This window comes from Leuciscus leuciscus (genome assembly GCF_965113295.1).
Source record: "Leuciscus leuciscus genome assembly, chromosome: 9".
NCBI lineage: Eukaryota > Metazoa > Chordata > Actinopteri > Cypriniformes > Leuciscidae > Leuciscus > Leuciscus leuciscus.
Genome location: NC_138733.1, coordinates 15,596,560 through 15,610,187, shown reverse-complemented (window position 1 = coordinate 15,610,187; position 13,628 = coordinate 15,596,560). Strand labels below are relative to the sequence as shown.

Here is a 13,628-nt window from a genome sequence, read left to right as displayed (position 1 = left end):
AAAGAAAAAAGAAAAAGAAATAAAAAATTGAAAACGGACCTTCAAGGAATTGGACCTTCCTAAAAGCTCTCCTCTGGATTTACAAATGCTTGGTAACCTCAGATTTTATAGTTAGAGGTACACTATGTAACTTTTAGCTCTCTAGCAGTTTAAAAACAAAACTACATGCATTTTGTGGAAGAACATTGTTTTGGTTGTGCTTTGGCTCTGACATGGTACTTCCTTGAAAACAAATTCCAGCACAGCGCTACAACAACCCATAATTAAACGACCCTTCACAATAGATAATGCTTTACAATGAACTCTGTTAGAGAGCTGCATATAGCAATTTATCTGTTAAATAAAATGCCTCACTCGCCTGTTGAGTAACAAAAACGTCATCTTCTCGTCACTTTTACATTTATAATCCCTCAGTTCTCACCATCTCCGAAAAGCCATGCCAATGTTGATTCTTGTTTTGTTACGAGCTCTGTCACGTTCTCTTTTTGCAAGCAGACTCTCCTCTGTTCTGAGAGGTGATTCCCCGGAGGTTCGAAATTTAGCGGCTCCATGTCGACCTCTCTCGCTCGTTGTGACATCTAACCTCTGCCACTTACACCATACACGCGTCAAAGTAGCCAGAGCAACTTTTCTCTATTTACGGATTAAACACGCACGGTCGAGTGACATATGTACGATTTTGGACATTTTGAACAAAAAAAGTTACATAGTGTAGCGTTTTTTAGCCTTTTTGGTTGCTATGATACGGAATATCCGAGGAAGTAATGTGTTACTAGTATATGATTTTGCAGATAGTTTGATTTATCAACAATTACTGAGCATTAAAATGCAATAATACCACTACCAACATTTCTTCTCCTCCATTGTTGTTTTGTCATTGTTCAAGTATGTGACATTTTGTTGGTGTGGTATTTGTCCCACCCCTCCTCCACTGTGATTGGACAGCTGGGTAAAAAGTGAAGTGACGAGCACTGCGTTTTACCCAAAGTTGAACTTTTTTCAACTTTCGGTGGCCAGAAAAATACGACAAGCACCCTTCCAAAAATATTTTCCAAGCACTAGTAGTCCCTGGAGGTATTTCAGAGCTTGATTTGAAGCCGTTTCCTCAAGCCCCTCCTGCGGACAGCAAGCCAAATACGTTTAACCTCAATAGTTAAAGATTACCTATGGTGGCAAACAAACTCATGAACAATTATTATAGTGTTATCAATGCAGTCATCAGTTTGCCTAAAAGAACACAAAATGTTTGGATGTTTTACGCACTATTTACGCGTGGTTCTAACATTTTTAAAACATCACTTTCATGAAAAATGAATATGGCCCATTGTCTGTATAATTATAATATGTACAGTAATCATATGAAACCCAATACAATAATACATTTTTGAATAAATATTGATGAAATGGAACTAGGCACTTTCAAAATACTTCTGTCCCAATCTGTCCCTTTCTTATTTTCTCTGTAGGACCTCATTGTTGACCAGACCATTGAGAAAGTGTCTTTCTGTGCACCTGACCGTAATTACGATAAGGCATTCTCCTACATCTGCCGTGATGGAACGACTCGCCGCTGGATGTGCCACTGCTTCATGGCCTTGAAGGACTCGGTGAGGAGAACCCAGCGGGGATTAATTCTTCAGCCTCTGTTCCCTGCAAAGTGGGATTAAGACAGGGATTATGGCAGTGTTATCTCAAGCGGAATAACCGCTTAGAGACTGTTATCTGCACTTGGGGCACAGAGAAAAACACATTAAGGATTAGAATGGAATGGAGTTTTGATTAGGATCCCAATACTATTCTAGACAAAAACAAACTTTTGTGACCATATCATGTTTCTGTCCACCCCATAAAAAAACAATAACAGAACTGGATATGTGAACTCAGACTAACCTAGTTGTTATACTCTGTAAAATATAATTTTCCCAATCAGTACTTTCATTCCAAAGTTAAAAAGTTTAAACAACCTTTAAAACATGATACATAGTTACATACTTATAAAGCATATCTTCATTTCTTGAATTAAGTTAATTTTTTCTTTACCTCATTGGCTAATAGTTTTTTTCTTGTTTTAAGCATAAATCTACAAATATTGGAAAAAAATAAGCTTAATTTAAGATATAGTGTCAGATATCTTATATACTGTCAGAAATATAATTGGTTTTATAAGTAATAATAATCATCCAATATCCTAGTAAAGGCACTTTTCCACTGCGTGGTATGACTCGGCTCGGCTCGCTTTACTATGCATGCTAATAAGCAACTAGTTAATAGTGAGAATTGGACCCTAAACTAAAGTGTTACCCCGTGATGTAGCATCATCCACAGCATTTTCATTATTATTATAAGACTTATGTGAAAAAAAAAAGCTTAATTTAAGATATACTGTCAGAAGTTTTAAATATCTTTAAAGTATGTATTTGTAGTTTGTTTTATTAAACATTATTTTTAAGAATATATATATAATATGTTTTTATCTTAAATTTATTTATTATCTATTACTTGAACAACAAGACAAAAAAGCTAATTCTAAATATTTGTTGGTGTTTCCACAATGCTAATGCAACTTTAGGGTGAACGTTTGAGTCATGCAGTTGGATGCGCCTTTGCTGCTTGCCTTGAGCGGAAGCAACGCAGAGAGAAGGAGTGCGGGGTCACGGCTTCCTTCGATGCAAGCCGGACCTCGTTCGTGAGGGAAGGCTCCTTCCGCATCTCCTCTGCTGGACAGCAAAGTGACCGGGAGGACATCATGAAACAGCTGCAGGACAAAAAGAAAGGTCAGTCTCGTTTCCATTACTCTCTAACACCAAAGGCTTTCTTTGTACAAATGATGCTGATTAGTAAATCTCCCTCTCTGCAGAAGCCTGTTATACTTCTGCAATGCCACCTGGAAATGCTTCTCCTCCAGAAGGAGCGGCTTCACCTGGGGAGAGGGCGGAGCCAGGCGGGCCTCACGCCATCCCGCGCCGACACGCTCCTATCGAGCAGCTGGTGCGGCAGGGCTCCTTCCGAGGCTTCCCTCAACTTAGCCAGAAGAACTCCCCTTTCAAACGGCAGCTCTCCCTACGCTTGAATGATCTCCCATCAACCCTTCAGCGCAAGACGGACTTCCAGACCAAGAACCCAGGTGAGTTCTTTTTGTGTACTCAAGCTGTGTAAGTGTAATGGAAACGTAATGTTGACCCAGTAATGTTTACCGCCTTAACTTTGTGCGCTCTGTATCATCAAGTGGACTTTGGCATTTAAAATGTATCTTATGCAGAGCCTGCATACAAATATGTATAAAGGACCATCTCAGAAAACTCTATTTCCATTGATTGTAACCATAAATTCATTTGAGCGTGTATTCTAGACCATAAACTGCTGCATTTACCTAGATCTGTTATCTATATGAGGGATCCTTCCATTGGTCCTTTTTTATGTAGCGCTCTATAGATAACATGTTTTGCACAGAATTATGCTGCTGTTTCTGTTCTCTAGCTTAATCCCCTAGACTAAATTCTAAAAGGGGAATTATGGGTCATGTTTTTAACAATGCCATATAAGATAGGGTTTATCCATGAATAATAAATATAAAAATAATAAATATGTAGGAAGTTTGAGGACATCATATTGTATGTTGTACAATTGTTTTTGTTCATAAAAATTTTGCTTTGTAGTTGTGCAAGCAAATTTGATGTGAGGAGGACTGTAATACAAAGCAGACCATTAAAAAGTTTTTTAACTGCATTGTTGATTTAGTTTTTTTTTTAGTTTTTTTAATTAGAGATCCTATTTTAAAATTCTGTGTGATCCTGATAATCTGACAATTATTGTCAGGCTAGGGTTGATAACCGATATATGGTTGATATAAAAATTCTATACTATACTGTATTAAAAATAGTATTATAACACACTACAAATTACATTAATAGTTTTAAAAGCCACAAATGAATTTATTCAACAATTTGAGAGTTCAAGCATTATCATATCACATTATAAATCTAAAGGTATAAATAAAAGTTTGAAGTTGGTAAGATTCTTTTTTAAATGTTTTTGAAAGAGGTTTTACCAAGGCTGTATTTATTTGATTAAAATACAGTACAAATAGTAATATTGTGAAATGTTGTTACAATTTAAAATAACTGTTTTCTATTTAATATATTTATTGCTGTGATACAAAGTCAATTTTTTTGCATCATTACTCCAGTCTTCAGTGTCACATGATTTTATATTATTGATATCATTTCTTTATATATATTTTATCATTTCAATATGCTGATTTGGTTCTCAATTTCTTCTTATTATCATTATCAATGTTAAAAAAACCCGCTGCTTAATATTTTTGTGGAAACCTCTTAAAGTTTTTTTCGGGATTCTTTGATGAATAGAAAGTTCAAAAGAACAGCCTTTGTTTGAAATATTAATCTTTTGTCACTTTTGATCAGTATAATGCATCCTTGCTGGATAAAAGTATTAATTTAATTAAAAACAGTATCTTATATCATAGATCCAGGTTATTGTAACTAGCAAAATCCCATAACTACATGCAGGGCCCACCAATATGAGCCACACAAGTGTGATTGAGCTTCCCTATTGGTTTGTGTTAGTTCCAGAGATGGATCTGTCTTTGGCAGGAGAGGCAGACAGCATAAACGCTCTGTGCAGCCAAATCAACAACTCTTTCACCAAACCATCTGAGGACCTGTGTGCCAAAGCTATCAGCAACTGCTTGCCAGTTTGCAGCGCTCCACCTGCCATTCCCCCTCCACCTGCTCCACTGCAAGGTAACAGACTGCATAACCCAACACAAACATATAGATATATTGAGAACAGGGGTTTAAAAGACACTTGATATTCAGTAATATTATCGATCTGACTACACTGACTCTGTCTGATGAGAACAAAACTTAAACTGAGCTAGAATTTACCTGGATGATGACACTATTGTCTTCTGTAGAGCTGCTTTATAGATGAATCAAATTAATTTCATAATTTCATAATTGACAAATTTTGCAACATCGACACTAAATTGAATCAACATTGAACTGAATTGAGGTTAATAACGACACTGTTGTCTTTTGTAGAGCTGAATAGCTGAATTAAACAAATTTTAGAATTGATTAACTTTAAACTGTTTTTGAACTGAACTGAATCAACACTGAGTTTGTCTTATATTTCTGTGTTTCTGTTATTTTCCTGTTAATTTCTGTGAAGCTGCTTAACTGTCAGTGTCCTGGTAGCAGGACACTAGAGGCTAGAATTACTAACAGCTTGCACCAGTCCAAACCCTCTTTTGGCGTTAAAAATTACTGTCAGGATTTAGACATACAGTGAAAAATTAGCGCTGAAAAAGCATGGACAGGGTTATTTTTGCGGCTGAGCTCATTGCAAAATTATGCATTTGTTGGAGTTTCCCTTTCAGATGCAAAATTTCTGGGAGGAGAGTATTTAAATTAATCATACAAGGTGATTTACTAAGGTTTGCGCTAGACGATTTAATGGTATTTGCGCCATTATTTACAGCCCCCAAAAAAGCGTAAAAAAACCAGACGCTGTTTTGCTCTTGGTAGATTGCGTTGGTCATTATGAAAATGATCCGGCTGCATGTGTTCTTTAATTTGTTTAGATCACGTGCAGAACATTCCACTCCCGTTTAATAAATCTGGCCCTAAGTGTGCTCTATATTTATTCCCTTTTATCCCTATCACAAATTTTAGTAATCATCAAAGATTAGGTATCATTCAAAAGCTTAAACGTGGAAACCATTTTAAAACTGGACATTCTGTAACCATGAAAGCAGGGGCTCCTCCCCCTAGTGGGCGGTCTCATGTTTCAAATTTGACTAAATTTACTCCACTATTTTGTAATCAAAACTTTTTCCAATCTTGACAAATCACATATCGTTGAAAAAGTCTGAGACTCATTGTTATATATTTGGCCACTGTTTTGCTATAGAAGTTTTGTCAGTTTTGTGACTGGAGAATTCATAAAAAAATTAAACGGGATGGGTGTCACCCATTTGCTTTTTTTGGTATAGCACCTAAACAAAATCTCACAGGAACCTACATTTTTGTGATATCAACTTCAAATTTGGAACACAACTTGGTTAGACATACGGGTTTGATTTTCTAACAGTTTTAGAGTACAAGTTATTCTGTAAAATATACATTTTGTATAAAATATAAAATGTTAATTGCAGTACATTTGCTTTAGAGTAAACTTAAACTTTTTTACACTTTCTTTTTTTTTCAAGTGCTTTTACTTGAGCAATTATCCGCTTAGTGTCTTCCAACCCAAAGCATTCATGAATTTCAAGCAGTTAAAGGCCAATTCACACTGCATTGACAGAATCCGACAGTCATCAGATTACAGCACGTCACTTCTCAGACATTCTAACGGCAATCCAGCATGTTCAATCCGCGAAATCAAGCTCCGACAGACGCCAACAGATTCCAACAGGGGCAACACACGATTCGACAAAACCCGACAAAATGTTTCTTGCTGTCTGTCGGTGCGGTGTGAATTGGCCTTAAGTTTGCATAGTACATTTTCATGTCTATGCTAAAAAAGGGGGCTTACTGTTAACAGGTTAAAACAATCTGGATTGTTTAAAATGCTATATAAATAAAGGTGACTTGGCTTGAATAGTAAAGGCATATTTTAACGTTCTTACCCCTCCCGTTGTTCCCCAGCTACAAGCTCATGGGTTCAAACAGAGCCTGCTGTCCAGTCTCCTCCTCCCATGCCTCAGGGCGGCCACAAACGGACCCCATCTGAAGCAGAGCGCTGGCTGGAAGAGGTGGCTAAAGCGGTGAAAGCCCAGCAGCAGACTCCACCTACTCTACCGCCACCACCCACTCAGCAACCTCCACCCATGCCCACTATTCCCATCGCGCCTGGTTCCCTCCCCACCTCAATGCAGCCATTCCCAATGGCCTTTGACGTCACTCCCGCACCTGTTGGCATGTTTGCCCAACAGCCTCTTCAACCGGCTTTTGTACCTATGCAGGCATATATGCCCACTCTGGCCAACAGCATGACCTATCCCAATGCCAGTGTGCCCGTGGTGGGCATCACACCGTCGCAAATGGTAGCTAATGCATTCTGCTCTGCAGCCAGTACAGGGGGCGGAGCAGCGATGGGAATCGGGATGGGGCCTAAGACAGGTACGCTTGGTGGTGGCCAACATTCGGCTTTCCCCACCCTGCCCGGAGGTTTCCCAACCACCACATTCGCCTCTCCTCCAACCGTCAACGGCCACCCGCACAACTCCTTTCCATCAACGGCCGCGACCACCAGTGTTACTCAAAACGGTAGTACCATAAAAAGTGGTACTAGTTGGCCAATGGAGAGTCTGAATCCGAATCCCACAGGCAGTTCCCAGGAAGCAGAGCATTTTGAGGCGAAGTGGGCTGCTCTGGAGTCCAAATCGCAACCGAAGGCGCAAAACCCTTTTTCGAATGACTTACAAAAGACTTTTGAGATTGAACTATAATTGTAAGGAGACTCTGAAAGTTTGGAACTGTTTCATAACCAATTCCCCTTCCCCTTTTTTTGGTCTCTGAAAGGGTTTTCTTACGCTCCTGGTCTGTTTGAGGGCATTGGTTGTTGTAAAAGATCATCCGGTTGCATTTTGTGTCATTTTGAGAGTCAGACTCAAGATTTGGAGAACGGAAAGACAGTCACAATGGTTCGGCACTTACGGGACAGCTTAAAAGAGAAACCTGCACATTACTTTCACCAGTAATGACCCTTTTACCTAAAGGAATTGCTGAAATTAGGGGATGGTCAGAATCTATTTATTGTTTTTATTTGATTATAATGGTTATTTTAAATCAGATTTTAATTATTCTTGGGTTTCCCTTATTTATTTTTATTGAACAGGGTGAAAAATTGGCTACTTGAAAACTGAGTCACCAAATTATAGATTTAAAACTAATTTGAGCTACAGTATCTTGTTGAACAGTGAGTTTACTTTGTGATGTAAATAGCATGCTTTCAGTTTACTTTTATTTATTGCCCCTTCTGTGGCCGTTTAGTTTCATTAATGTCAAATGAATCAGTCGTGACCATTGAAGCATCAGCTCTGAACCAAGTGGATACGAAAAGTTCCACCAACAGGCACATTCCAACCCTGACTATACTATTGACACCCATAATGCAATGAAAAACTAGACCAAAATGCCAGTGTAGTAACCTTGACCCTTCTTTATTGACATGGAACCTTTTCTGGAACAACTTTTCTGAGGGTTATAGTTTTATTTTTTATAATATGTTTAAGTCGACAATAACATTACCTTCAATAGGGTTCATGGGGCTTCTCAGTTATTAAGAATGTATTTCAAAAACTTTGTGACCATTCTAGGGCATTAAAATGACAAAATGGGTTAGAATGGGTGGTTGTGAAGAGCAACTGTATTAGAAAATATAAAAAAGGGTTGAAGAGGAAGGTAATAGTGTTCGTTTATGCAAGCAATGGAACGACTACACAGACTCTTAATGGGGCAGAGTCAAATGGTCCCGTTCATGCATGTTTAAAATATCCCATATTACAGTATGTTAAAACATTGAATATGCATATTAGTCTTGGCTTTCGTTTCTTATCACCACTGTTTCACTCTCGCTGGTCTAAGAAAGGGAATAATTGTCTTTAATTGCAGGTGAATAATGTCAAACATTCTACACAAGAGGATCTCATGCAGTTATTCTAAAATCAAATCCTTCTCATTCATGAGGTTCATATTTTCTCCAACGTTGTGCATTTAGGCACATTTATCATTTAAAGAGGTCATAATATGCTATTTTAAATGTTTATTTTGTTTATTGGGTGTAATGTAATGTTCACAAAACACATTATTTTTCACATATTGTAAATTATTGCAGTACCTCCATTCCCAGTCTGTCTGGTCGACAAAGCCCCTCCTTCCGAAAAGCCCAGAGCGATCTGATTGGCCAGTTGACATGGTGCATTGTGATTGGTCAAAAACCTCAAGCATGTGTCAGAAATGTAACACTCTTTACCATAACCGCGAGCTTCAGCTTCCAAGGCTTGTAAACACACATTTATTAATGTCATCGGTATTACAGTATCGAGTAAGATTCTGGAAATGTGGTTGATCGAGCAGATAGAACATAACCAATATAGCAAGCATGACTTGAGCAGAACGTTTCACAGTGGTACGTTATTATTTTGTACAACTTACTTTTCAGATAAAATGTCATGACGGTTTAATTAGTCATCTTCACTGTAAAAACTTTATGCCTTGAAGTGAGAGCATAAAATAAAGTTTAAAAAACATACTGAAGTGTATACTTCTAATTTATTTAGTAAAATTGAGCTCTCCCGGGTTCAAGAAGCTGTCCTCCGTAAAACGTGCTGTACACAAGTTAACTTTTGGGTTTTATTGTGCAGGAACAGTGTTATAAATAAATCTTAACCACTTATTCCTAATTTCATCTGTTTTCTGTTGGCCAAACAAAGGGAATTTGTTTTCGCATCCAAACACACAGCGTCTCCACGACATGATAACAACACTAGAATTCACTGAAGACTTGCTTACTTTCTTTGCGTATATGCCTTTTTGGACAGGCGTTATGGTAATATGCCACATCGTGACACAGACATTCCCGGAAGTAATATCTGGACTTCGATTGAGGTCGATTCGATAAATCCCTTTGTAGGATGCTTTGTAACTCATGCATGCTACGCACTAAAGGAAAGGGAAAACATTAAAAAGCATCATATGACCTCTTTAGAAATGCTCAATGTTTGTATATTTATTTTCATCAGAGTGTACGAATAAGATGTTGAATGATCTTTCTGGAGTGTGTTGAGCCTGTAAGGTTCAAAGCTAGATGATCAAAGTCAGACTGCACACTGTGCTCGATGAAGTGAACTCCACACACTCTTCCTGTGGAGACGGAATAGCGGTGGACATTCAAGGCAGGCACAATGTTTTTAACTCCTGTTTCGAAAAGGCCATTTTGACCGTAATGTGTTTTAAATTGACCCCCCGGTTTTCTTATCAGTTGTTTATTACAGGGTCAAGCAGGTCTATTGTGTGGCACAATGAATCTAAAATGGTTTCTTTTTCCAAAGACAATGCATTTGTAATTCGGCCAAGCGATATGTTGTATGGCGTTAAATGGATGAATTAATTCTACTCAATTGCCCTGGTCTTTTTGTGCACTCTCTCCCCCTTGACAAAATCTAGGTTTTTCAAAACCAGGGAACTAAATTACCTCATAAAGTTGATTGTAAACTTAAGTGTAGTGATAACAAACCAGTGGAGTTTATTTTTATTCTTTATTTACAGAATTTTGTATTTAAACCTACATATTTCTATTGTAATTACATTGTATAAAAGATAAATAAATAATATAATATAAACAATGGTTCTTTTGTTGGTGGCTTAATTTGTGTACATCATACATACATACAAAGATGAAAATATGATATATATATATATATATATATATATATATATATACACTCACCTAAAGGATTATTAGGAACACCTGTTCAATTTCTCATTAATGCAATTATCTAATCAACCAATCACATGGCAGTTGCTTCAATGCATTTAGGGGTGTGGTCCTGGTCAAGACAATCTCCTGAACTCCAAACTGAATGTCAGAATGGGAAAGAAAGGTGATTTAAGCAATTTTGAGCGTGGCATGGTTGTTGGTGCCAGACGAGCCGGTCTGAGTATTTCACAATCTGCTCAGTTACTGGGATTTTCACGCACAACCATTTCTAGGGTTTACAAAGAATGGTGTGAAAAGGGAAAAACATCCAGTATGCGGCAGTCCTGTGGGCGAAAATCCCTTGTTGATGCTAGAGGTCAGAGGAGAATGGGCCGACTGATTCAAGCTGATAGAAGAGCAACTTTGACTGAAATAACCACTCGTTACAACCGAGGTATGCAGCAAAGCATTTGTGAAGCCACAACAAGCATAACCTTGAGGCAGATGGGCTACAACAGCAGAAGACCCCACCGGGTACCACTCATCTCCACTACAAATAGGAAAAAGAGGCTACAATTTGCACGAGCTCACCAAAATTGGACAGTTGAAGACTGGAAAAATGTCGCCTGGTCTGATGAGTCTCGATTTCTGTTGAGACGTTCAGATGGTATAGTCAGAATTTGACATAAACAGAATGCGAACATGAATCCATCATGCCTTGTTACCACTGTGCAGGCTGGTGGTGGTGGTGTAATGGTGTGGGGGATGTTTTCTTGGCACACTTTAGGCCCCTTAGTGCCAATTGGGCATCGTTTAAATGCCACGGCCTACCTGAGCATTGTTTCTGACCATGTCTATCCCTTTATGACCACCATGTACCCATCCTCTGATGGCTACTTCCAGCAGGATAATGCACCATGTCACAAAGCTCGAATCATTTCAAATTGGTTTCTTGAACATGACAATGAGTTCACTGTACTAAAATGGCCCCCACAGTCACCAGATCTCAACCCAATAGAGCATCTTTGGGATGTGGTGGAACGGGAGCTTCGTGCCCTGGATGTGCATCCCACAAATCTCCATCAACTGCAAGATGCTATCCTATCAATATGGGCCAACATTTCTAAAGAATGCTTTCAGCACCTTGTTGAATCAATGCCACATAGAATTAAGGCAGTTCTGAAGGCGAAAGGGGGTCAAACACAGTATTAGTATGGTGTTCCTAATAATCCTTTAGGTGAGTGTATATACACACAGACAAACATACAGTATTTATGTTACACACACATATACAAATTATATATACATACACCCACACACACACAATTACTACTATACTATATGTGTGTGTGTGTGTGTGTGTGTGTATATATATATATATATATATATATGATGTAGTGATGTTAATTTTAGTATTTATGTATACCATGATGTATAAATACTTACATTAATGATATTTTCATATCAGTATCAATATCAGTATCAGTATCATATCAGTATAATTTTAATTTGCTTTATGCTTAATATTAATTACTTTATTTTCAGTTTAATGACATGAAAAATACAATTTTCTATAGAAATAAGTCAAATTAATCTCCATCACCACATTAATGTCTTCAGTAAATGGTCCGGGGCTATGAAACAAAACGGAATATTGTTGATGTGCTGCTCCATAATTTCACTATACTGTATGGTCCCTCTTGTTCATAACAATCTAATAGAGCCCCTTGAAAAGATTTATGAATGGACTTTTTGAAATTAAAAAGTCACAGACCATCAACCACACAAACTGGCAGAACTGGTTATTAGTGCCTTCTTTGTGTTACAGTAGAAGCTGAGAATCCAAATTGTTAAATGGACCCAAGCAAGGCGCCGTGTCTTCCCCTGGGAAGCGTGAGAAAATGAGAGAATGCTTTCCACGGTGGCGACTTTCCTCTTATTGTCCTGCACCCACAGAGTGACTGTATGGATGAGGGGGAAAACAGGACAGTGCAGGATCAGTTGCCATGGATACGGAAGCAAAACAGCCATTAATAATCATCCAAAAAGAGCCACAGTAAGCAGAAAAACACTGGGCCCCCGGATATAAATTAAACTGGCAAAGGCTTCCAGTATAAGAGAGGACACTGGTGAGTAGGCTATACAATATTCTACACTGACGCATCCACAGCAGTTTTTGTGTTTCATTATATAAGCTGGCTATTATTTGTAAATTCAAATAAAACAGTGGCCCAAATTCAGTTTCATCCAAAAAATAAATATAACAGCCTATCAGAGCGGTTCCAGTTGAAATAGTAATGTGTGAAATGGGGATTAAGGAATTACAATAATTCTTTCTGTTGAACTGGCATGTGCTGCTCATTTTTCTGACTGGCTGGAGCTCATGGTCCGAGCATGTGCGTCTGCAGGACGAGATAAACACAAAGTGCATGACAGCGTCCTGCAGTGGACTATAAGCTGTCCATGCAAATGATGTTATGCATTTTAAGAGACTGATAAAGCTCACGGTGAAATATGTAATGATTCTGACTCAAATAGAGCAGTGGACCTCAATGGCATTAAACATCATAAAGAGGACAACAATAGGTAGACCAGCAGAATTTACTGTAGACTGGGGCTAGCTGTCAGAAAGTGCTTTTTCCAATTACACAAATGGAATTACTTCCTTAGGAGTAGTTTTCTATGTTGATTTCAAACAAAAGACTACTGAATAGTCTATGTAAATGGTGGAATTTACTAAATAACTTGGCCAACAAAAAAAATCACTGAAAAAATCACTAAAGTGAAATAACTATATAGCCCCCGTTTCCCCAATATATTTAAAAATCAAGTGCTAAAGTGGTTTCATGAGGTCATAAAACATTAAAAAAGTTATTTTTTTCTTGTTTTTTTTTGTGTGTGAAAATCTTACCAACCCAAAACTTTTTAACAGTATAGTGTATATTTGTAACAAGCATCAGATGGGCTGCAATTATGAAACCAGTGAAGATTAAATCTGAAAATAAAAATCTATTTTTTGTCACTTTTTTTATTTAGCCGTCTTTTGATACTACGCCAGTCAGTTTTTTTTTGTATTTGTATTTGTTTTTTTTCTACGTTACAAATATAATAAAAACGTACAATGTGAAAGACCCTAGAATGAGTGAAATCCTAAAATCTTGAACGGGTGTCTCAGTGGGTCT

General features: G+C 37.8%; 2 protein-coding genes across 4 annotated transcripts in view; one reads left to right on the top strand and one right to left on the bottom strand.

Moving 5' to 3' along the window:
- Window positions 1-10,199, top strand: part of numbl (NUMB like endocytic adaptor protein) — a 46,290-nt gene extending 36,091 nt beyond the window's left edge. For all 3 annotated transcript variants that reach the window (XM_082179502.1, XM_082179500.1, XM_082179501.1), the window contains exons 5-9: window positions 1,467-1,607; window positions 2,570-2,774; window positions 2,858-3,124; window positions 4,587-4,763; window positions 6,672-10,199. In XM_082179502.1, coding sequence (XP_082035628.1) covers window positions 1,467-1,607; window positions 2,570-2,774; window positions 2,858-3,124; window positions 4,587-4,763; window positions 6,672-7,474 — 1,593 coding nt within the window. In that variant the 3' untranslated portion in view covers window positions 7,475-10,199. The remainder of the gene's footprint in view (window positions 1-1,466; window positions 1,608-2,569; window positions 2,775-2,857; window positions 3,125-4,586; window positions 4,764-6,671) is intronic.
- Window positions 1-13,628, bottom strand: part of LOC309507061 (uncharacterized protein) — a 159,247-nt gene that overhangs the window by 42,836 nt on the left and 102,783 nt on the right. The gene's annotated exons all lie outside the window — the stretch shown is intronic.